At 42.9% G+C, this 25,905-nt stretch overlaps 1 protein-coding gene across 3 annotated transcripts in view; it reads left to right on the top strand.

The window, feature by feature from the left end:
- Window positions 1-25,905, top strand: part of LOC124363186 (eukaryotic translation initiation factor 5B) — a 120,587-nt gene that overhangs the window by 80,930 nt on the left and 13,752 nt on the right. For all 3 annotated transcript variants that reach the window (XM_046818338.1, XM_046818336.1, XM_046818337.1), the window contains one exon: window positions 910-1,071. In XM_046818338.1, the coding sequence (XP_046674294.1) occupies window positions 910-1,071 (162 nt within the window). The remainder of the gene's footprint in view (window positions 1-909; window positions 1,072-25,905) is intronic.

Genomic DNA, 25,905 nt, shown 5'->3' with positions numbered 1-25,905 from the left:
CGTAATGTAATAGTCTGTAGTTTTCGATACTTTGCCGCCTAAAACAGCGTTGTTGGATTTCATTTCAGTTCGTGGAGTTGGGCGTGGTGGCCATTATCGAGAACAATCACAAGCCTGAGGAGAGCGCATGGAAGTGCCAATTTCTCTGCAAAGTGATTATCTTCGTTGCTAATCTGTAGTGTTTCGATACTTTGCCCGCCTAAAACAGCGTTGTTGGATTTCATTTCAGTTCGTGGTGGAGCGTGGTGCGTGACCAGTATCGAGAACAATCACAAGTCTGTGGAGAGCGCATGGAAGTGCCAATTTCTCTGCAAAGTGATTATCTTCGTAAATGCTAATAGTCTGTAGAGTGTTCGATACTTTGCCGCCTAAAACAGCGTTGTTGTGATTTTATTTCAGTTCGTGGAGCTGGGCGTGGTGACCAGTTATCGAGAACAATCACAAGTCTGTGGAGAGCGCATGGAAGTGCCAAATATCTCTGCAAAGTGATCTCTTCTGGAATCGTAATAAATCTTAGTTTTCGATACTCTGCCCGCCTAAAAACAGCGTTGTTGATTGTGTTACAGTTCGTTCGTGGAGCTGGGCGTGGTGACCAGTATCGAGAACAATCACAAGTCTGTGGAGAGCGCATGGAAGTGCCAAATATCTCTGCAAAGTGATTATCTTCGTGAAAATGCTAATAATCTTAGTTTTCGATACTCTGCCCGCCTAAAACAGCGTTGTTGGATTGTGTTATTTCAGTTCGTGGAGCTGGGCGTGGTGAACCAGTATCGAGAACAATCACAAGTCTGTGGAGAGCGCAAGGAAGTGCCAATTTCTCTGCAAAGTGATTATCTTCGTAAATGCTAATAGTCTGTAGAGTGTTCGATACTTTGCCGCCTAAAACAGCGTTGTTGGATTTCATTTCAGTTCGTGGAGCTGGGCGTGGTGACCAGTATCGAGAACAATCACAAGTCTGTGGAGAGCGCAAGGAAGGGCCAAGAGGTCTGCATAAAGATAGAACCCATCCCCGGCGAGGCGCCTAAAATGTTCGGTAGACACTTCGATGAAAAAGACTTCCTGATTAGTAAGGTAAGTTTGTCTTTGATAGTCTTTTGAACAAGTGATTTTCATGCAGTGTGGGTCTCCAAATGATTTCATAGCTCATAACGCCAGAATATTTGACTATGATTAATTTTTCTACCCTCCAAATGTATGTATATGAATAATTTAAATTTTTAATCTGCGAACAGGGAAATCCGGGAACCGTTCTGTATTATTTGTTTCACGAGGACAAGTTTTCCAGCACGGCCCGGGTTTTCATTGAGCTCGACATGACGTCACCGCCAAAGGGTTAGACACGTGCTTGGCCCAGAGGTCGACCACCCCTGCGCGACGCTACCCCTGACGTCAGCGATGGGCACGTGCGAGCCCCGTAGCCCATTGATTCACTTCCATTCACTGTCGCTTTCGGTATTTCTGGGGCAAACCTATATTTAGCCGCATTTCTTTTAAAATATACCACTTTGCATACTTCTACTTATTGCACGGGCTGTAAATACATTATGGAAAAAACTACCCCTCCGCATTTTCGGACGAGAATTTAAATTCTCTGCTTGAATACCAAAGTTACTTTATGCTAAAAAAAGGAATTGTCGTCATTATTTCTAAACTACACCATACACAGCAGCTTGTAACCTTTTACAAAATCATAATGGAGTTTAGTTCGTGTTGTTTTTTTTCCAACTTTCACTTTGCCTTTGAATCCTGATTCAATTTTCTATACCCAGTATAGCTATGTGATATTTACAAACTACTGTTGTGACAGAGCGTCAACGCCGTGCGTATATTTATGGATTCAATACAGTATCGACAGTTATGTATCGATTAAGGCAGTCGACTCTGTATATCAAATCAAAGTACTCTAAAGGCCCCTCGTTAAATCGTATCGTTCAAGTCCAAAAAAATCTTTATTTATTTTATAATTTACATATATTATTCTTTTCTTATGCCTTTTCAACATGGCACGTGCGAAATGAATAAAAAAGAATTTACACACATTTATGTTTATATGAGAGTCCTGCAGTTGTCTGTCTGTACGATAACTTTAGATAGGAAGATCTTAGGGATTTGACACTTGGTTCAAGGAAGTATTCCTTTGATTTTGGAATCAAAAGGTCAAAGGTCGGCTAACTTGCCCTTACAGTCATTTCGTTAAAGACATCGCTTAAGATCTGTCTGGTTCTTCGATACTTCGTTGTAAGGAATATTTAATGATTATTTCTTGGAACACAGTGACGTTTTCTCTGTAAAATTTTCTTGTTTTGGCCTTTTTGAATTTTGTATTATTTTTAATTGTCTCGTTTTATTACTGGTTGTATAGACTTTAACAGTGTTAAATTCCCTTGTAGCGCATTATGGGTGTTTGTTCCAACAGTGATGTTAATCACAAAACTGTAGACACTGCAGCTCTCCAGCCTGCCTTCAATTCCCGAGACCGTTCCAGTTTATATTCAAGAGACTTGGAGGTGCTGTTTGCTTTAATGAGTCAATATATATTAACCACCCGGCCTTCTCCTGTCCAAGACTCGTCGCCTTACTGCCTCTGAAATATGAACGACATGTCTTCATGAGTACTTGACCACCCCACTGAATGATCATTAAAGAGACTGTAAATAAAAAAAATAAAAAACACTTTTTTAAACATTCCTCTTCACAAATCAGTGTGGTGTGGTCATGCTCACCTTAAAATTGTTAAATTATATGTTCTGCCTAAACCTATTCAGATCACATCGCGGTGAACGTCCGAACTTCGGGAACTTTCCGACCAATTAATTGTAAAGAGCAGCCGTGAAAAGTACCAGTGAACTGTGCGAATTCCTAGAATTTCAGTCATTCTCACCTTGCCCTTTTATTAAGAAAATGGTGTCCCCTAACGATTTTAAAGAGGTTGACGTTAATTCAGGGGTCTATTACAAGCGATCCCCCAGTCATGAAACGTGTACTAACAGTATAAAGGATAAAGCAGTAGAACTGACGCTGTTGGTGACCGCATGTGAAACAGTGTGCTCCGTCACGCGGGGGTGGGGGGTGCTTCACTCTCAACACTTGGTGAATCCAGTACTGTACCTTTTAGAAAATCCCTTTCATCTTTAGTATCAAGAATTAGTTGTAGAAAGCGTATCACTACTCTTATAGATTGCTGGGTAATCAATATTGTGACCGCATGTGAACCAACCTGTCCACGTCACGGCACCGGTGGGGGGTGCTTCACTCTCAACACCCGGTGAATCCAGTACTGTACCTTTCGGAAAATCCCTTTCATCTTGAGTATCAAGAATTAGTTGTAATAAGCATATCACTACTCTTATAGATTGCTGGGTAATCAATGTTGTGACTGTATGTGAACTAGCCTGTCCACGTCACGGCACCGGTGGGCGGTGCTTCACTCTCAACACTCGGTGAATCCAGTACTGTACCTGTCGGAAAATCCCTTTCATCTTAATTATCAAGAATTAGTTGTAATAAGCATATCACTACCCTTATAGATTGCTGGGTAATCAATGTTGTGACTGTATGTGAACCAGCCTGTCCACGTCACGGCAACAGTGGGCGGTGTTTCACTCTCAACACTCGGTGAATCCAGTACTGTACCTTTCGGAAAATCCCTTTCATCTTGAGTATCAAGAATTAGTTGTAATAAGCATATCACTACTCTTATAGATTGCTGGGTAATCAATGTTGTGACTGTATGTGAACCAGCCTGTCCACGTCACGGCACCGGTGGGCGGTGCTTCACTCTCAACACCCGGTGAATCCAGTACTGTACCTTTCGGAAAATCCCTTTCATCTTGAGTATAAAGAATTAGTTGTAATAAGCATATCACTACTCTTATAGATCGCTGTGTAATCAATATTGTGACCGCATGTGAACTAGCCTGTCACGTCACGGCACCGGTGGGCGGTGCTTCACTCTCTCAACACTCGGTGAATCCAGTATTGTACCTGTCGGAAAATCTCTCTCATCTTAATTATCAAGAATTAGTTGTAATAAGCATATCACTACCCTTATAGATTGCTGAGTAATCAATGTTGTGACTGTATGTGAACCAACCTGTCCACGTCACGGCAACAGTGGGCGGTGTTTCACTCTCAACACTCGGTGAATCCAGTATTGTACCTGTCGGAAAATCTCTCTCATCTTAATTATCAAGAATTAGTTGTAATAAGCATATCACTACCCTTATAGATTGCTGAGTAATCAATGTTGTGACTGTATGTGAACCAGCCTGTCCACGTCACGGCAACAGTGGGCGGTGTTTCACTCTCAACACTCGGTGAATCCAGTATTGTACCTGTCGGAAAATCTCTCTCATCTTAAATATCAAGAATTAGTTGTAATAAGCATATCACTACCCTTATAGATTGCTGAGTAATCAATGTTGTGACTGTATATGAACCAGCCTGTCACGTCACGGCACCGGTGGGCGGTGCTTCACTCTCAACACTCGGTGAATCCAGTATTGTACCTGTCGGAGAATCTCTCTCATCTTAAATATCAAGAATTAGTTGGAATAAGCATATCACTACCCTTATAGATTGCTGAGTAATCAATATTGTGACCGCATGTGAACCAACCTGTCCTCGTCACGGCACCGGTGGGGGGTGCTTCACTCTCAACACTCGGTGAATCCAGTATTGTACCTGTCGGAAAATCTCTCTCATCTTAAATATCAAGAATTAGTTGTAATAAGCATATCACTACCCTTATAGATTGCTGGGTAATCAATATTGTGACCGCATGTGAACCAACCTGTCCACGTCACGGCAACAGTGGGCGGTGCTTCACTCTCAACACTCGGTGAATCCAGTATTGTACCTGTCGGAAAATCTCTCTCATCTTAAATATCAAGAATTAGTTGTAATAAGCATATCACTATTCTTATAGATTGCTGGGTAATCAATGTTGTGACCGCATGTGAACCAACCTGTCCACGTCACGGCACCGGTGGGCGGTGCTTCACTCTCAACACTCGGTGAATCCAGTACTGTACCTTTCGGAAAATCCCTTTTATCTTGAGTATCAAGAATTAGTTGTAATAAGCATATCACTACTCTTATAGATTGCTGGGTAATCAATGTTGTGACTGTATGTGAACCAGCCTGTCCACGTCACGGCAACAGTGGGCGGTGCTTCACTCTCAACACTCGGTGAATCCAGTATTGTACCTTTCGGAAAAATCCCTTTTATCATGAGTATCAAGAATTAGTTGTAATAATCATATCACTACTCTTATAGATTGCTGGGTAATCAATATTGTGACCGCATGTGAACCAGCCTGTCCACGTCACGGCAACCGGTGGGCGGTGTTTCACTCTCAACACTCGGGTGAATCCAGTATTGTACCTGTCGGAAAATCTCTCTCATCTTAAATATCAAGAATTAGTTGTAATAAGCATATCACTACTCTTCAAGATTGCTGTGTAATCAATATTACCTTAACTAGGCACATCCAATCACAAATTTAATTCACAAATTACCCGTTCTTTCTGTTATGCAAAGAAGACTTACGATAGGTCTTCATTGATAGATATTCTATCACTCGAGCGGATTCAATGTTTGTTATAAATATCGTATCTAATTTTTGTAGTTAATTGCGATCAATCTAATACCCATTTGTTATGGAAAAGGAGCAGTTGAAGTGTTATTAAGGGTCTATCTGGTCCTTAAAATCGTGTGGCATTATATCTCTCTGTCAATTTTGGAGTCAAAAGGTCGAAGAGCAGAAAATTTTCACTAAAAAGTCCAAAGATCTATCGGTAACTTTTGTGGCAACGAGAAAAACTTACAATAAACACATTTGTTCTCAGTTTACAATGGAAGCCAACATGTTGCGCACAGAAAGATGTTACCTAATCACCCTGTTGTTGACTCAAGGAGGACCGTGGTACCTGGCTTAGAGTCTATTGGTTTGACTAACGAATAGTTTCACAGATGGATGAATCACCAGTTTGTTTTCATAGGGATGATTCACTCAATGTTTGTCAATGAATCAATCCGCTCTCCTGGCACAGTGTATTGCATCGTAGTATACTCCTGTTCGTTTCTCCCGGTTTGAAGAAAATTTTGTGTTTTTTGTTCTTTCCGATTTAAAGTAGAATAATTTAAACTAATCACTAAATATATAATACAAATAAATTCAGTAAAGAAGATGCCATGCATGGATAATCAAATCTAATATTCTATGTTCTTTGCTGTGAAACTAAAGATCTAAATATATTTAAATTCCAAAAGAAATTAAACTGCTTTTACAGTAATTTGTTATCAGATGAATGGAAAAAGATCGCGAAGTATGATTCATAATTATAAAATTAGTATTTATACAAATACTGTAGTGATTTTGTAAAATTAATTCATTAATGCTCAAATTAATAATTTAATCGCCATCAAACTGTTATTCACACATTAGGTTAATGTATTACTCACCCATAAACTAATGGATTATTTTACCCAACAAACTAATAACTTGTCAAATCTGTATGCCTTTGGAACGGTTAGATCAATTATGTAATTAAAGAATGAGTTATGTAGATAAAACTCCGAAATAACGTTATATAGGAGTCAGGAGTTAGAGACAGACTTTAATGCTGTAAAGACCATTCAGAACAAAACGAGCCCTTTGTTGGGAACGGAGCGACAGAATGAGGTTACCAAAGCATTCATGAGCAATCTATATTTTACAGATTGAAGAGAATGCATGAACGGGGTTGGCTGGTTGAATCAGCTGTGCTGTAGCTAGTCAATGGGACAGTAGGCCAGGTCAACCACGCGCTCCTCCCACTTCGCCACCCCCGACACATCTAGGCCATACTGTATCCAAGGCATGAACGGGGTTGGCTGGTTGAATCAGCTCTGCTGTAGCTAGTCAATGGGACAGTAGGCCAGGTCAACCACGCGCTCCTCCCACTTCGCCACCCTCCCCACATATAGGTCATACTGTACCCAGGGATGATCGAAGTTGGCTGGTTGAATCAGCTCTGCTGTAGCGTATAGCTACTCAATGACTGTATGAAAGATCAATCACGCGTATAGCTAGTCAATGACTCTGTAAGAAAGATCAACCACGCGTATAGCTAGCCAATGACTCTGTAGGAAAGATCAATCACGCGTATAGCTAGTCAATGACTCTGTAGGAAAGATCAATCACGCGTATAGCTAGTCAATGACTGTAGGAAAAGGCTATAACGCGTATAGCTAGTCAATGACTCTGTAGGAAAGGGCAATTACGCGTATAGCTAGTCAATGGCTGTAGGAAAGGGCAATCACGCGTATAGCTAGTCAATGACTCTGTAGGCAAGATCAATCACGCGTATAGCTAGTCAATGACTCTGTAGGAAAGGGCAATCACGCATATAGCTAGTCAATGGCTGTAGGAAAGGGCAACCACGCGTATAGCTAGCCAATGACTCTGTAGGAAAGATCAACCACGCGTATAGGCTAGCCAATGACTCTGTAGGAAAGATCAATCACGCGTATAGCTAGTCAATGACTGTAGGAAAGATCAATCACGCGTATAGCTAGTCAATGACTCTGTAGGAAAGATCAACCACGCGTATAGCTAGCCAATGACTCTGTAGGAAAGATCAATCACGCGTAATGCTACTCAATGACTGTAGGAAAGATCAATCACGCGTATAGCTAGTCAATGACTCTGTAGGAAAGATCAATCACGCGTATAGCTAGTCAATGACTCTGTAGGAAAGGGCAATCACGCATATAGCTAGTCAATGGCTGTAGGAAAGGGCAATCACGCGTATAGCTAGTCAATGACTCTGTAGGAAAGATCAACCACGCGTATAGCTAGTCAATGACTCTGTAGGAAAGATCAACCACGCGTATAGCTAGCCAATGGCTCTGTAGGAACGATCAATCACGCGTATAGCTAGTCAATGACTCTGTAGGAAAGATCAATCACGCGTATAGCTAATCAATGACTCTGTTGGCCTTGTATACTACTCGCCTCTTCCCCTTCGACACCCTCCCCACATTTGGGAGAGCTGTGCCCCTCTACCGCCTTCAATGTGAATTATTAATAATTTATAAATCAATGATTTATAAGTACTCTTTTACCTTCAGAATCCCTTACGCACCATTATGCGACGTCTAAACTTATGTTTCTTACCACTATTTGCAACTCATTTCCGTACTGTTGCTTTAGCTAGCCAGTGACTCTGTACGAAAGATCAACCACGCGTATAGCTAGACAATGACTCTGTAGGAAAGATCAATCACGCGTATATAGCTAGCCAATGACTCTGTAGGAAAGATCAACCACGCGTATAGCTAGCCAATGACTCTGTAGGAAAGATCAACCACGCGTATAGCTAGCCAATGACTCTGTAGGAAAGATCAATCACGCGTATAGCTAGTCAATGACTCTGTAGGAAAGATCAATCACGCGTATAGCTAGCCAATGACTCTGTAGGAAAGATCAATCACGCGTATAGCTAGTCAATGACTGTAGGAAAGGGCTATAACGCGTATAGCTAGTCAATGACTCTGTAGGAAAGATCAATCACGCGTATAGCTAGTCAATGACTCTGTAGGAAAGGGCAATCACGCATATAGCTAGTCAATGGCTGTAGGAAAGGGCAATCACGCGTATAGCTAGTCAATGACTCTGTAGGAAAGATCAATCACGCGTATAGCTAGTCAATGACTCTGTAGGAAAGGGCAATCACGCATATAGCTAGTCAATGGCTGTAGGAAAGGGCAATCACGCGTATAGCTAGTCAATGACTGTAGGAAAGATCAACCACGCGTATAGCTAGCCAATGACTCTGTAGGAAAGATCAATCACGCGTATAGTAGTCAATGACTGTAGGAAAGGGCTATAACGCGTATAGCTAGCGAATGACTCTGTAGGAAAGATCAATCACGTGTATAGGTAATCAATGACTCTGTTGGCTATGTCTACTACTCGCCTCTTCCCCTTCGACACCCTCCCCACATTTGGGAGAGCTGTGCCCCTCCACCTCCTTCAATGTGAATTATTAATAATTTATAAATCAATTATTTATAAGTACTATTTTACCGTCAGAATCCCTTACGCACCATTATGCGACGTCTAAACTTATGTTTCTTACCACTATTTGCAACTCATTTCCGTACTGTTTCAATTTCCACTATTAATTATATGCATCTCTATTTTTATTTTGCCTTTATCTAAACCTTTTAAATATAAAGAATATATTATTAATTGTACAGTGTTAAAAAAGTGAAATAACCGCTTCCTTTGTTTATGGGAACCAAGTTTCCACTTTTTAGTCACTTTTCTCGTCTTATTATCCTTTTAAATAATACGAAAAATAGGCTTAAATCAAAATTCCCTACATGTATCTCTTTTAGTAGAAGGTAACAAGATTGCATACACGATGCATTCATACATAATTATAGTAGTTCCATCCATAACATGCGCTTGCACTGGTTATCGAAACTAATAATACTGTCGTCCCATAGCCTGGTATACCGTGTAAGAAGTATTAGTTTTAATCGTGATTTGGAAAGCGTTTGGTTGGAGATCTCTCCCATTCTTATTGTTTATATTAAGTGTCCAAGACGGCCGACAGACTTCTACACTAGAGACAAAGTACGCATTTATAGTCAAATGGTCGAAATTAGCATACGCATATATTACTTTTATTTACTTCTCTTTACGTTCGGGTTAAGTATTTAAGCCAAAAACACTGTGGCCTGAGAAAAATGTAGAATTTAGCACTTTCAACCGCCATCTTTGATCAGAGTTTCACAAGCGCGTGCGGCCCTCAACTCCATTGTCTCGGGGTGAACCAGACAAACTTCAATCGACGCTTTTTTGTGAAAACATAAAACGACAGTCTAATAATATTGCTTTCACAAATAAGACTTGGCTTAATTAAAACTTTCTCGAGACTTCGCGTGGCAGCGCCAGTCATTGTGTGGACAATACGAGGAGAGGAAGATTTTACACGCTTCAGCTGTTCTTGTAGCCACGTTCCTGATAATGTTTTATTAAACTTTGTACTGTTTCTTTGTACTCAGGTTGTATAAATAGGACCCGACTAGCTTACATTGTAATCGATTTGAAAGGCGTTGGGTAGCTTGCACGGAGGAGTGTCTTGACTTCAATACATTTTTATTATTTTATTACATATTTGTATTAAAACGTTAAATTATACAGTTTTGTGCAATAAAACATGGTTCCATCTCATTGAATAAATCAATTCATATAATAATTAAATGTTTAATTATTGGAACGGAGGACATGTTTCATAATATGTGGATTAATTATGTCATAAAAAGGACCGTTTCCAAAAACCTCTGTAACAGTTTTTTAATAGTTTTTTTTTAAACATTTTTGGAAGAATTCTTGCGGTAATTTGTTAAAACTCAAGCATAGACCAAAACAGTTCCTCTTCGTAACCAGTTATGGAGTGAACCTCCTACCCTCCCATACGAGAGAAATGATTCGAGGTTTGATTTGATAAACATAAAATACTCATAACCCACCATCCAGCAAACATCAGTAAATTACCCCGTGAACAAAGATTTAGAAGAGGTTCTCCTGTTCGCTTAAGCAAAGGCTCACAAGACATTTATGTGGTTTGAAACCTCTGTCAACATTTCTTTGGCTTGATAGGTCCGAAAATATTTCACCATAATGTAAAATTGACTCAAATTAATTTGTAAAGTATAATGCAAGATAACAACGCTGCATACCTGGGAATAAACTGTTGAGATCAAAACACAGAGCGAATTTGGTTTCAAAAGTTAACTACACGCCCACCCCAATTGACATTATCATCGAGGTGGAGGCTAAGTAGATAATCCCAGACTCCCCCACATATAAAAATGTACTTTTCCAGAAATTAGAGAGAAAAATTAGAACATATAAAGTGTGTTAAATGATAATCTGGTTTAAAAAATTCAGTAAGCAGTATCCATAACGATATTTGCTAAGGAGACTGTCACCGAATACTGAGTAAAAGAAACAAGAAAAGATCAATTTACCAGCGTTTATTTTTTGGTGAACATTCAGCTGGAAGTCTTTTTGTAAATTATAAGAAGGTGGCATCCGAAATAGAAAATTGCGGAACACCGCTTTTAAAGGTTCGGGATTGGATCGGGAAGTTTCAGGTGGGTTTGGCATTTCAACAATGCGGAGTTCTGTTACTCGGATAGGATTTAAACAAGTATTAAATGCGTAGTCACGCATGCCTTTCAGCAAGCTGACTCTTTGATGAAGTCACAGATGATACATTGGAAAAAATCTTCTATGAAGTGAAGAGCCAGTAGAATTAGGCTTAAAAATAGCTGAAGACGTAGGCTACATTTGTCCATCATGTTAGTGTTCCGTTTGGAATCCTGTGAAATTATCTTTCAGTGACCACGAATAGAATACTGGTAAAATATAAATTGGTCTGTAATTGTCTGTTAAAAGAGAATCTCCAGAATGGCAAAGATCGTAATGGTAGAGTTAATTTATAGGTTTTAGACTGTGGTATATTCCAGAGGATGAGCACCTTAGTATACATCCATCCCGCACCCACCACTGTGTAAAGCCAGGCCTTTCCCAAGCCTGAGTCCCGGCGAGCTGTAGCTACTGCGGCGGTGGCAGTGGTTGCTCCGGTAGCCTAGAGCACAAATATTGATGCGCTCGCGGCAAACACAAACACTCCGGCGGAAATCGGACAGAACAACGCTGATAGCTACTGTTTGTTATCTGTGGCTACTGGGACCGCTTTGTCGCTCGCTCGAGGTTTCTGGTATCGCTCGCGGCTGACGTCACACATACCTGTACTTCTCGCTTGTATCCCCCTATAGGGTGGAACCTGATAAAACAGGTCCAGATTGGTGATACTCATTGATGATAAGGTATCAATTAATTTACAATAACCGTGACCATGGAAAGGTATGTTCTTTTTTTTTCCTGAAAACTACAATTTTTCCTGAAAACAATAGTGAAGACAAAATTCGTCGGCAACGAAAATCAAAGGAGTTACGATTTTTTGAAATCCTCTGAAAACTCTGTTTTTGACAGTACCTCTGGCAACACTATCCATATTTGACAGTTTGGTATTACTCCGCGGCTCTCTCAAATAAAGAAGGGACGCCATTTTGAACTATTTTGTTCCTCCGTGTCTATTCTTAACCTCCTAGTTCAGTAGTGGTAATGGCACACCTTTGTGTTGGATGTTCATTAAGGTAAGTGATAAGTTACTGAAATGATGCTGACTAGTACGTTAATCCTGTCAACGATGCCTGCCCGCTGCGCACTGCTTGCTCTTTTAGAAAAAAAATTAACTCGAGCTTGCAAAAGTCGAATCCCAGATCACGTGATGCCCCTGCTCCTTAACGCAATAATGCCCGAAAGGCATCAATATAATACAATAATATACTTTCCCCCCAGTTCATATGCACCTGTGATAATAATACTTGGCTATAAATGCCCAACCCATGAAAAAAGTCCATTTTCCATGGTCACGCTATTGTAAATAAATACCGATGATAATAATAATCGTCTTTGTTGCAGTCAATGTACATAGTATACCAAGCGTGATTGTAATTCATTGTTTGAGGTTTGTTTTTGACGAATAAAGCATTGTGAAGGAAACAGGATTTTTCCCGACATTTGCCATCGTTCAGTGATAAAAAAAATCAGTAACACTACGTTTCGAGATCTGCAGTCTGATCTCTCCTTCAGGTAATTAACTAACCTAACACATAATTACAAACTAGGTTAAAAATAAATAAATCATGCCAGAGCGTCGTGACACGCCTAAGTCAGGAATCACAACCACCATGCAGTGTGTCAACTTCACTAAGTCTAAAACATGCACTCAATAAAAAACTAAACACAACACTGATTATTAAAACTGAACAACAGAATACAGGTCACAATACGTCTGCATTCGCGTACCAACCACCTACCACCTACGACTGTGATTGTAATATAAATATCAAATTCTTGTTTTATACAAAAATAAAACAATTCTTGTTACTTCAGTCATAAATGATAAGACCGTTCGTTCACTCGTTACGCTATTATGGGATCCAGATTTTATGTGGACTTCTGTCTTAGCTCAGAACTCTTCGACAGCATGAAACACACCTGACACCAAAAAGATGTTTTAAACTAGCTTTAAATTGAATACAGTTTTGAAATGGATTATCAAGAGAACCCACATAACAATCCGATTTTCCCGCTTTTTTACAATTGACAGTAGTTTTTAAATGAAACCAACAAATGAAAATCAACTACAGGATTAGAGAGAAATGGTGCAGAAGAAGGTCTATGGTGCCTGAAACACTTTCTTCGCCAAGTCAGTTGGGAACATGAGACTGGAAATAATAGGTATTAATCTTTCCAGTAGAACGTTTCCGTTTAGAACACGAGATGGAAAGACCAATTTGGGAAAGTTTTAAGTGTTACACTGTAGCGCAGTGAAGGGGGTGTAAACTAAAGAATAAATCTTTCAGGACTGATAATACTGATGTGAGATACTGTACTGTAATCTCCACTGGGATGACTGACTGACTGATTCGAATAACATAATCCTAATGTCCCAATACTGAACTTCCTTTGACACATTGCAATGGTCTTGACTACGGCGAGACGGCCACACAATGTTTCTGGTACAAAATATTTACTCGTGAAATTCTGACCACGACTCGCCCAAACTAGTTAGATCTAGCTGAGACATTAATAATAATAAAATAAAACCTGCTTCACCACAAGAGGTAAGGCGTGTGCAACTGCACTATTGACTTGAAACTCGTTTACTGTACAATAGTTAGTATTAATATTTACAATATTACTGTGTTTAATTAATTTAACAAGTAATATATTTGTTACTTGTTAGGTATCTAGATATGAGTGGAAGAAACAGTCGTTAAATTCTGTAATGGAAAATTACAAGATTGTGCAAAATTAAAAGATTGTTACATTTAGTATGAGACAGTCCAGTAAGGTGAAGTAGTAAGTACTACTAGAAATGAAACCGCGGCGGTTACACTACCGCTACTGCGGCGGTAATCACTAATTATCAGACACACGTGTAGTGTATGAATGAACACGCAAGTACAGTAGTAGTACTGTAGTGTCATGTACAGTGTACACGGCTCGGCCCACACTTCCATTGAGGATATCCTGGGCCTAGCCATTCACTGGATCACTCCTGTCACCACCGTCCGTCCAGAACTGTGTACACTTGTCATTCCGCTTGTTTGTCGTTGTACAATATCAGTTGTGCAAAATTGCCTTGATAATCAGAAATTTTGCAACCTTATGAGTGTATAGCCCATGAAGAATACTCAAAACCTTACTGTGAGTTTTGTCGCTTACTTTTTGTAAGAGACTGTTAAATATCCATTCTAGGTGTACGTTTCACTGACGCTGGTTCTTCTTACGCCTCCCTAGTACACTCTCGAAAACGAGTGTTTTCTCTCACTTCGCCGTAAAAAAGTACATTATAACTTCGCCAAATTAGAATGAAAAAGTAATATTAGCATCCATAATTCACATACTTACAATATGCATCCGTTGTTGCTGTCCACAACTATTTTATCGTAGCTGCTGAAGATTTAGAATTTATTAAGGACCTGACTGTGCAATATTTTTTGACTTTGTACATCGCTTCCTCTTTGTTCAAGTAGAAATGCTATTGATTTTGGGGTCAAAAAGTCAAATGGCAATCCGTCAGCCCATATTTACTCCTGATAGAATGGTCCTAGAAATTTGAAACTTTGGTACATAGATTTCTCTTGGTCCAAGGTAGAACCCTAGGTAGATCTTTTTTCTATTGGTCCAAGGTAGAACCCTAGGTAGATTTTTTTCTCTCTGGTCCAAGGTATAACCCTAGGTACAGGTAGATTTTTTTTCTCTTGGTCCAAGGTAGAACCCTAGGTAAAATTTTTTATATTGGTCCACGGTAGAACCCTAGGTAGATTTTTTCTCTTGGTCCAAGGTAGAACCCTAGGTACATTTTTCTCTTGGTCCAAGGTAAGATCCCTAGGTACATTTTTCTCTTGGTCCAAGGTAGAACCCTAGGTTCATTTTTTTCTCTTGGTCCAAGGTAGGAACCCTAGGTACATTTTTTCTCTTGGTCCAAGATAGAACCCTAGGTACTTTTTTTTTCTCTTGGTCCAAGGTAGAACCCTAGGTACATTTTTTTCTCTTGGTCCAAGATAGAACCCTAGGTTCACTTTTTTTCTCTTGGTCCAAGGTATACCGCTATTGATTTTTGGACTAAGGGAAGTTTCTCAGTCTGTCTGTCCGTCTGTGCGATAACTCTGAATAGAACGACCCTATAGACTTGACCTTGATACAAAAATTTCTCTTGACCCAAGGATTGGAATGATTTTGCGGTCAAAACGACAAAGGACAGTCCGTCCGCCTGCATCAACCATCTGTACAATAACTCGTTCGATACTCTCTTATAGTCTGTTGGTTTATTTTATTTTCACTTGTATTGTATTTTTAATGTATTGTAATTTCTTTTATTTATTATGTACAAAATTAGTATTAGTTGGCAAACTCACAGTAAAGTTTGTTATGAATACAATTGGCATCATTTAATTTTGAGTTATTTTGTAATGATACCTGACATGTCATTCTGGTATTCAATCGGAGAATTTCACAGCCAATCAATGCGGGGTGAAAGTATGAATGGACAGAGAACATGCCGGGTGGTGGTGAGTGAATGTGTGTCTGTGTGACAAGCAGTGAGGCCGGGGACCGTGGGTAGGAGACGAGACAGCCAATCAATGCGGGGTGAAAGTATGAATGGACAGAGAACATGCCGGGTGGTGGTGAGTGAATGTGTGTCTGTGTGACAAACAGTGAGGCCGAGCAGGAGACGAGACAGCCAATCAATGCAGGGTGAAAGTATGAATGGACAGAGAACATGCCGGGTAGTGGTGAGTGAATGTGTGTCTGTGTGAGAAGCAGTGAGGCCGGGGACCGTGGGCAGGAGACGAGACAGCCAATCAATGTAGGGTGAAAGTATGAATGGATAGAGAGAACATGCCGGGTGGTGGTGAGTGAATGTGTGTCTGTGTGACAAGCAGTGAGGCCGGGGACCGTGGGCAGGAGACGAGACAGCCAATCAATGCAGGGTGAAAGTATGAATGGACAGAGAACATGCCGGGTGGTGGTGGTGAGTGAATGTGTGTCTGTGTGACAAGCAGTGAGGCCGGGGACCGTGGGCAGGAGACCAGACAGCCAATCAATGCGGGGTGAAAGTATGAATGGACAGAGAACATGCCGGGTGGTGGTGAGTGAATGTGTGTCTGTGTGACAAGCAGTGAGGCCGGGGACCGTGGGCAGGAGACCAGACAGCCAATCAATGCGGGGGGTGAAAGTATGAATGGACAGAGAACATGCCGGGTGGTGGTGAGTGAATGTGTGTCTGTGTGACAAAGCAGTGAGGCCGGGGACCGTGGGTAGGAGACGAGACAGCCAATCAATGCAGGGGTGAAAGTATGAAATGGACAGAGAACATGCCGGGTGGTGGTGAGTGAATGTGTGTCTGTGTGACAAACAGTGAGGCCGAGGACCGTGGGCAGGAGACGAGACAGCCAATCAATGCGGGTGAAAGTATGAATGGACAGAGAACATGCCGGGTGGTGGTGAGTGAATGTGAGTCTGTGTGACAAGCAGTGAGGCTGGGGACCGTGGGCAGGAGACGAGACAGCCAATCAATGCGGGGTGAAAGTATGAATGGACAGAGAACATGCCGGGTGGTGGTGAGTGAATGTGTGTCTGTGTGACAAGCAGTGAGGCCGGGGACCGTGGGCAGGAGACGAGACAGCCAATCAATGCGGGGTGAAAGTATGAATGGACAGAGAACATGCCGGGTGGTGGTGAGTGAATGTGTCTGTGTGACAAGCAGTGAGGCCGGGGACCGTGGGCAGGAGACGAGACAGCCAATCAATGCGGGGTGAAAGTATGAATGGACAGAGAACATGCCGGGTGGTGGTGAGTGAATGTGTGTCTGTGTGACAAGCAGTGAGGCCGGGGACCGTGGGCAGGAGACGAGACAGCCAATCAATGCGGGGTGAAAGTATGAATGGACAGAGAACATGCCGGGTGGTGGTGAGTGAATGTGTGTCTGTGTGACAAGCAGTGAGGCCGGGGACCGTGGGCAGGAGACGAGACAGCCAATCAATGCGGGGTGAAAGTATGAATGGACAGAGAACATGCCGGGTGGTGGTGAGTGAATGTGTGTCTGTGTGACAAGCAGTGAGGCCGGGGACCGTGGGCAGGAGACGAGACAGCCAATCAATGCGGGGTGAAAGTATGAATGGACAGAGAACATGCCGGGTGGTGGTGAGTGAATGGGAGTCTGTGTGACAAGCAGTGAGGCTTGGGACCGTGGGCAGGAGACGAGACAGCCAATCAATGTGGGGTGAAAGTATGAATGGACAGAGAACATGCCGGGTGGTGGTGAGTGAATGTGTGTCTGTGTGAGAAGCAGTGAGGCTAGGGACCGTGGGCAGGAGACGAGACAGCCAATCAATGTAGGGTAAAAGTATGAATGGACAGAGAACATTCCGGGTGGTGGTGAGTGAATGTGTGTCTGTGTGAGAAGCAGTGAGGCCGGGGACCGTGGGTAGGAGACGAGACAGCCAATCAATGCGGGGTGAAAGTATGAATGGACAGAGAACATGCCGGGTGGTGGTGAGTGAATGTGTGTCTGTGTGACAAACAGTGAGGCCGAGCAGGAGAAGAGACAGCCAATCAATGCGGGTGAAAGTATGAATGGACAGAGAACATGCCGGGTAGTGGTGAGTGAATGTGTGTCTGTGTGAGAAGCAGTGAGGCCGGGGACCGTGGGCAGGAGACGAGACAGCCAATCAATGTAGGGTGAAAGTATGAATGGATAGAGAACATGCCGGGTGGTGGTGAGTGAATGTGTGTCTGTGTGACAAGCAGTGAGGCCGGGGACCGTGGGCAGGAGACGAGACAGCCAATCAATGCGGGGTGAAAGTATGAATGGACAGAGAACATGCCGGGTAGTGGTGGTGAGTGAATGTGTGTCTGTGTGACAAGCAGTGAGGCCCGGGGACCGTGGGCAGGAGACCAGACAGCCAATCAATGTAGGGTGAAAGTATGAATGGACAGAGAACATGCCGGGCGGTGGTGAGTGAATGTGTGTCTGTGTGACAAGCAGTGAGGCCGGGGACCGTGGGCAGGAGACCAGACAGCCAATCAATGCAGGGTGAAAGTATGAATGGACAGAGAACATGCCGGGTAGTGGTGAGTGAATGTGTGTCTGTGTGACAAGCAGTGAGGCCGGGGACTGTGGGCAGGAGACGAGACAGCCTATCAATGCGGGGTGAAAGTATAAATGGACAGAGAACATGCCGGGTGGTGGTAAGAGAATGTGTGTCTGTGTGACAAACAGTGAGGCCGACCGTGGGCAGGAGACGAGACAGCCAATCAATGCGGGGTGAAAGTATGAATGGACAGAGAACATGCCGGGTGGTGGTGAGTGAATGTGAGTCTGTGTGGCAAGCAGTGAGGCCGAGGACCGTGGGCAGGAGACGAGACAGCCAATCAATGCGGGGTGAAAGTATGAATGGACAGAGAACATGCCGGGTGGTGGTGAGTGAATGTGTGTCTGTGTGGCAAGCAGTGAGGCCGGGGACCGTGGGCAGGAGATGAGACCGCCAATCAATGTAGGGTGAAAGTATGAATGGACAGAGAACATGCCGGGTGGTGGTGAGTGAATGCGTGTCTGTGTGACAAGCAGTGAGGCCGGGGACCGTGGGCAGGAGACGAGACAGCCAATCAATGCAGGGGAGAAAGTATGAATGGACAGAGAACATGCCGGGTAGTGGTGAGTGAATGTGTGTCTGTGTGACAAGCAGTGAGGCCGGGGACCGTGGGCAGGAGACGAGACAGCCAATCAATGTAGGGTGAAAGTATGAATGGACAGAGAACATGCCGGGCGGTGGTGAGTGAATGTGTGTCTGTGTGACAAGCAGTGAGGCCGGGGACCGTGGGCAGGAGACGAGACAGCCAATCAATGCGGGGTGAAAGTATGAATGGACAGAGAACATGCCGGGTGGTGGTGAGTGAATGTGTGTCTGTGTGACAAGCAGTGAGGCCGGGGACCGTGGGCAGGAGACGAGACAGCCAATCAATGCGGGGTGAAAGTATGAATGGACAGAGAACATGCCGGGTGGTGGTGAGTGAATGTGTGTCTGTGTGACAAGCAGTGAGGCCGGGGACCGTGGGCAGGAGACGAGACAGCCAATCAATGCGGGGTGAAAGTATGAATGGACAGAGAACATGCCGGGTGGTGGTGAGTGAATGTGTGTCTGTGTGACAAGCAGTGAGGCCGGGGACCGTGGGCAGGAGACGAGACAGCCAATCAATGCGGGGTGAAAAGTATGAATGGACAGAGAACATGCCGGGTGGTGGTGAGTGAATGTGTGTCTGTGTGACAAGCAGTGAGGCCGGGGACCGTGGGCAGGAGACGAGACAGCCAATCAATGCGGGGTGAAAGTATGAATGGACAGAGAACATGCCGGGTGGTGGTGAGTGAATGGGCTCGACCGACCAGTCGATACTGCAACACTGTCTCCCTCTCCGCTCAGCGTTCTAGACTGTTACGATATTGATTACGATTCTCCCTCTATTAAATCAAATCAGACTTACAAAAAGACTAAAAAAAGTCATACCAGCTAGTGATTTGGAGCTGAAGTAAGAAGCTTATTTATTAGATCTAGAGTACTGCAGTACATTCATACTAAATTGATGGCTTGTCAACTGAGAATTTGTGGATCCAGATACGTATAATTTAAATATTCTTTAATTCAAGGAATACCTGGTGAATTTCTAGATTCAATTAGGCTACGATTATGACGCTCTTATGGTTGAGATTGCTTTTCCAACTGGAATGTAATTTAGCGTTGCATTCGATTTTCAAATTTTAAGGATCCAAGGTGAAATTTAAAGTTAAACGAGGCTGTAATTATGAAGCTCTTATGAATGAGAGTGTTTTTCCAGCTGGAAGTCTCTGATCCTAATGTAATATAGCGTTGGGATGCCAATATTTTTGAGTTCTAGAAATCTATGGTGAAATTCAAAGTTTAATGAGGCTCCTAGGTTTCAGTGTGTAATGTTTGTGTTCTAATTTAATATGGCACAGGATTGTTACGATTCTAAAACTAAGTGTTCTACAGTGTTGAGGTTCAAGGCTGAAGGCGTTCTTGGGTTGAGACTGGCAGGTTCTCCACGTATTCTTGTAGAAACAGAATGCCACTAAAGGAAAGCCCCCCCATTAGTTGTCTTCAGCTGTCTGGTCTTACGTTGATGTTTGAACTGCTGTACACCTAGTTAAAAGATAATGAGATCACTCACACTCCCAAAGTAAAACTCGAGAAGCCGAAATAATTCGTTAGACTAAGAGGAACCTAAGCACTATGTTTCTTGCCTCTAGAACCTTTCTATCAAGAGTTATCGATTTGCATGGACGGAGGGACGACGACACGATTTCAAGAAAGAACTTTCGGCAGAACTATTTGTCATTTATACACCTAATGGTTTTGTTTAATCGCAAACTACAAACATAGAGTGTTTATCATGTGTTTTAGTCACTAACGGACCGCTTTGGTAAAATAGTTTGCAGTCCTATCTCAACGTGTGTGCTCTATTATTTTGCTGAATTTCATATTGTACAATTATTAAGTCTTTGAATGTTCATGTCTTAAGGAACTTAAAATTAAATTAATTTCCTTTGTTCCAATATTTGTGACAAAACCACAAGAATTTAAATCCACTCGTTTAACAATCGTTTGAATAAATACAACCCGTCTTAATTTAAATTTCACTGGTTAATTGAGCAAAAATTCAATAATTTAACTATTTTTATATAAGTATCTGAGTATCGTCAATTTAGTTTCATGTTCTGGAATTATTGTGATAATAATTAAGAACTTGGGTTAATGCTTTCAAATATTAACCCCTCATTTCTTAAAGCTTTAGTATGTAAATTAAACTAGTTGGTAATGTGCAGACGTTTGTCAGTTGGTTTTTTTGTTTTTTATTTGATCGCTTTTAGGACAAATAAAGACAAGAAAAAATATTTACTTCTTCATGATAAGAAATGGCAGACATTACAGGCGATGTATAAATAGTACGTCCGTACTCATTTTTTAGACTTTGGGGAATTGTACATTTTGATTAAAGTGACTTTTTTTATACAAGCAAATGGCGTGTTTCTTCGTGTAATATAACTTGTAATATCACTTGAACTTTCTCAATTTGGCACGACATTTTAATTAGTCAAGTGAGTAGTTGTAAAGATTGACTCCTGGAGTCGTTCTCAGAACAAGAAAAAACCTCCTCTAGTGCAGTACCCGGTCAGAGTGCCCCGATATGACGTCATAAGACCTAAGGCACGTGTCTGACCTCACCCTGCCTCTGCCGCGTCCCATTCATGTCCTTTCATTCTCAGGGTTGAGATCTTCATTGTGGACAGCTTTCTCTGTATATATCCACCACTCTTCCAGGATGTAATATTAGATCATTAATTGAACGGGAGGCGGATCTGTCAAAGTAACACTGTTGTTGTTACAAACCTCCCTCCACTGCTGTGCCCGGCCAGTGTCCCGATATGACGTCATAGGACCTAAGGCACGTGTCTGACCTTACCCTGCCTCTGCCGCCCCATTCATGTCCTTTCATTCTCAGGGTGGAGGTCTCCATTGTGGACAGCTTTCTCTGTATATATCCACCGCACTTCCAGGATGTAATATTAGATCATTAATTGAACGGGAGGCGGATCTGTCAAAGTAACACTGTTGTTGTTACAAACCTCCCTCCACTGCTGTGCCCGGCCAGTGTCCCGATATGACGTCATAGGACCTAAGGCACGTGTCTGACCTTACCCTGCCTCTGCCGCCCCATTCATGTCCTTTCATTCTCAGGGTGGAGGTCTCCATTGTGGACAGCTTTCTCTGTATATATCCACCACTCTTCCAGGATGTAATATTAGATCATTAATTGAACGGGGGGCGGATCTGTCAAAGTAACACTGTTGTTGTTACAAACCTCCCTCCAGTGCAGTGTCCCGATATGACGTCATAGGACCTAAGGCACGTGTCTGACCTTACCCTGCCTCTGCCGCCCCATTCATGTCCTTTCATTCTCAGGGTGGAGGTCTCCAGTGTGGACAGCTTTCTCTGTATATATCCACCGCACTTCCAGGATGTAATATTAGATCATTAATTGAACGGGAGGCGGATCTGTCAAAGTAACACTGTTGTTGTTACAAACCTTGATCCAACACTCACTCACGCCTCTCTTAAGCACTTTATTTTGTTCACTAATTTCTAATTTTGTAGTGGATCTTTCAGAAAATCTCTGCGGCAGAGGCAAAGAGTGATCGTTTATTATCTGTTTATCCGTTGATTGTGACGAAAATATTAGGATTAAAATGACGAAAATGATCGGCTCCTAGGATAAAGGTTGTTGTTGTCCCCAACGGGAGCCTCGACACAGTCTAACAACACGGGAATACAGTGTGCTAACACAACACCTCGGCTCCAAGGATGAAGGTTGTTGTTGTTGTCCCCAACGGGAGCCTCGACACAGTCTAACAACACGGGAATACAGTGTGCTAACACAACACCTCGGCTCCAAGGATGAAGGTTGTTGTTGTCCCCAACGGGAGCCTCGACACAGTCTAACAACACGGGAATACAGTGTGCTAACACAACACCTCGGCTCCAAGGATGAAGGTTGTTGTTGTCCCCAACGGGAGCCTCGACACAGTCTAACAACACGGGAATACAGTGTGCTAACACAACACCTCGGCTCCAAGGATGAAGGTTGTTGTTGTCCCCAACGGGAGCCCCGACACAGTCTAACAACACGGGAATACAGTGTGCTAACACAACACCTCGGCTCCAAGGATGAAGGTTGTTGTTGTCCCCAACGGGAGCCTCGACACAGTCTAACAACACGGGAATACAGTGTGCTAACACAACACCTCGGCTCCAAGGATGAAGGTTGTTGTTGTCCCCAACGGGAGCCTCGACACAGTCTAACAACACGGGAATACAGTGTGCTAACACAACACCTCGGCTCCAAGGATGAAGGTTGTTGTTGTCCCCAACGGGAGCCCCGACACAGTCTAACAACACGGGAATACAGTGTGCTAACACAACACCTCGGCTCCAAGGATGAAGGTTGTTGTTGTCCCCAACGGGAGCCCCGACACAGTCTAACAACACGGGAATACAGTGTGCTAACACAACACCTCGGCTCCAAGGATGAAGGTTGTTGTTGTCCCCAACGGGAGCCTCGACACAGTCTAACAACACGGGAATACAGTGTGCTAACACAACACCTCGGCTCCAAGGATGAAGGTTGTTGTTGTCCCCAACGGGAGCCTCGACACAGTCTAACAACACGGGAATACAGTGTGCTAACACAACACCTCGGCTCCAAGGATGAAGGTTGTTGTTGTCCCCAACGGGAGCCTCGACACAGTCTAACAACACGGGAATACAGTGTGCTAACACAACACCTCGGCTCCAAGGATGAAGGTTGTTGTTGTCCCCAACGGGAGCCTCGACACAGTCTAACAACACGGGAATACAGTGTGCTAACACAACACCTCGGCTCCAAGGATGAAGGTTGTTGTTGTCCCCAACGGGAGCCCCGACACAGTCTAACAACACGGGAATACAGTGTGCTAACACAACACCTCGGCTCCAAGGATGAAGGTTGTTGTTGTCCCCAACGGGAGCCTCGACACAGTCTAACAACACGGGAATACAGTGTGCTAAACCTCGGCTCCAAGGATGAAGGTTGTTGTTGTCCCCAACGGGAGCCCCGACACAGTAAGCTAGGCTACATACAACACCGGACACTCGTCCTGTCACGTACACAGTAATTAAACAATCAGATCACATACACTCCACACCTCCTACATAGCACCTGTCTCTCGGACGTGTCTATACATATGTTGCTGGTAAATTCCACAGGGACTGTTTAAATAAAAGGTTGCTGCAAGTTGCATAATTTTGTGTGCGCGCCAATTTGAAGAAAATTCTACGCTCCATAATATTTTTGTTTAGTAATAACACCCTGGTACTAATAATAAGTTTATAAAACTTCAATGATTGGGAAATCAGGTGACGTTGGTTGTAGCAATTTGTTTGAAATCTAAATTGTAACACGTTGAATAAAACAAACTTAATCCCCACGTTTGAACTTTGATCAAGGCAGTTTGCTAAATTTCAAATTAACTTTAAAATAGTAATTTATCTTTTTAATGCCCAATATACTTGCATTTTAGATTATACAAGTCGTCTAGTTTCAAAATCATGTTGATACATTTTTTAACTTTTCTTTTTCCAAACACAAAAAAAACCAATAAAAATCATTGTTTGTCGTAGCATATGAAAATGCCCTTTTTCTGCAAGCCCGTAAGGGATACACACATTGATTAGGTTTCAATCTTTTATGTGTAATACTTTTAAAGCAAATACCTTTTTTCAATCTATCAGGTTTTTGCAACAAAGCTTTGTGATCGTTCTGGTATTCTGAAAATCCTCATCTATCATTGTTTTTGTCAGTGGGAATTGCAACTGACTTTTAAATTTATTGATTTTTTTATATGGGACTCCCTCAATTTTTTCAATTTCCTTTTTATTAAACGACTATTATTGATTAAATAATTCAGTATTACTGATATGTACTTCTGAAAGAACGTTCTCAACAAATCTTAGATCAAGATTTGGGTCAACCAATATCCTGGGTCAAGAACTTTTTAAGGAACAAAATGGGGTCTTACTCTCTCTGTCCATTACGGAAAATATCAGTTGTCTGGATTTCCCCCCCCCTCATCTTTTTCCTTACTACCTTCTTGTCCACAGCCGTGTCAGAGGATATCTTTTACACGACAAAATTGTAAATTATTTTGCACACTTTTCATCCGGGTTTGTAAGTCAGCAGAAAAAGTACAGTAAAGAAACACTGCTAAATAATGTATCTAGGCCGGGTGTATGTGAGGCTTGTATGTCCCTAGTGCCACATAACGCGTAGTGTATTGCTGTCATAATGCAGCCCTGCTGCTGCTGCACCTCTGCAGCTACGCACTCCGCTCATGTAACACTCATGATCTGATTACCGTTCTTATAATATTATCGGACCCAAGGATAGGTCTTCCAAGCCCCTCAAATCCAGTTGCATCTGGGAGGGGTTGTTGGGGTGTACCACCGGTCGAAGCTACCCCATTGTTCCGATTGGAAACGAACGGTCGAAGGTGTGTGGATTGTGAAAAGTTGAACAGTCTACGAGCGTGGCTGGCCGCTCACGACCGCGGAGAAGTTCTCGGTCATGTATCGGTGTTTGCATAATGGTGACCGAGGGCTTCCTGCGCGGCCGGGCCGTGGCCACGGGAGGGTGTAATAAGTGCGGCAGTATCTGAATAATGAGGCGAGAGTGTGTGGCCTGCGGTGAGGGAACCCGCAAACAAAGATCTCGCCGGTTAATGTGGGAACAGGCCGAGCGCTAATTGGGGAGCACTGCACACGCCACAGCAGTCGCCCTTCTGGCAGTCGGAGGAGGTCAATATCGTCCTTGATCGTTGGGTGCAACGATATTTGAATCGGAAGTGGTCCTCAGTCCTGTGTGAGGATTTGATGCTGAGGTCGCCACAGCAGTCGCCCTTCTGGCAGTCGGAGGAGGTCAATATCGTCCCTGATGGCTGGGTGCATCGATAGTTGAGTCGGAGCGGTCCTCAGTCCTGTCTGAGGATGTGATGCTGAGGTCGCCACAGCAGTCGCCCTTCTGGCAGTCGGAGGAGGTCAATATCGTCCCTGATGGTTGGGTGCACCGATAGTTGAGTCGGAGCGGTCCTCAG

This window comes from Homalodisca vitripennis, chromosome 5 (assembly GCF_021130785.1).
Source record: "Homalodisca vitripennis isolate AUS2020 chromosome 5, UT_GWSS_2.1, whole genome shotgun sequence".
Taxonomy (NCBI): Eukaryota; Metazoa; Arthropoda; class Insecta; order Hemiptera; family Cicadellidae; genus Homalodisca; species Homalodisca vitripennis.
This window is presented reverse-complemented; position numbering and strand designations above follow the sequence as displayed.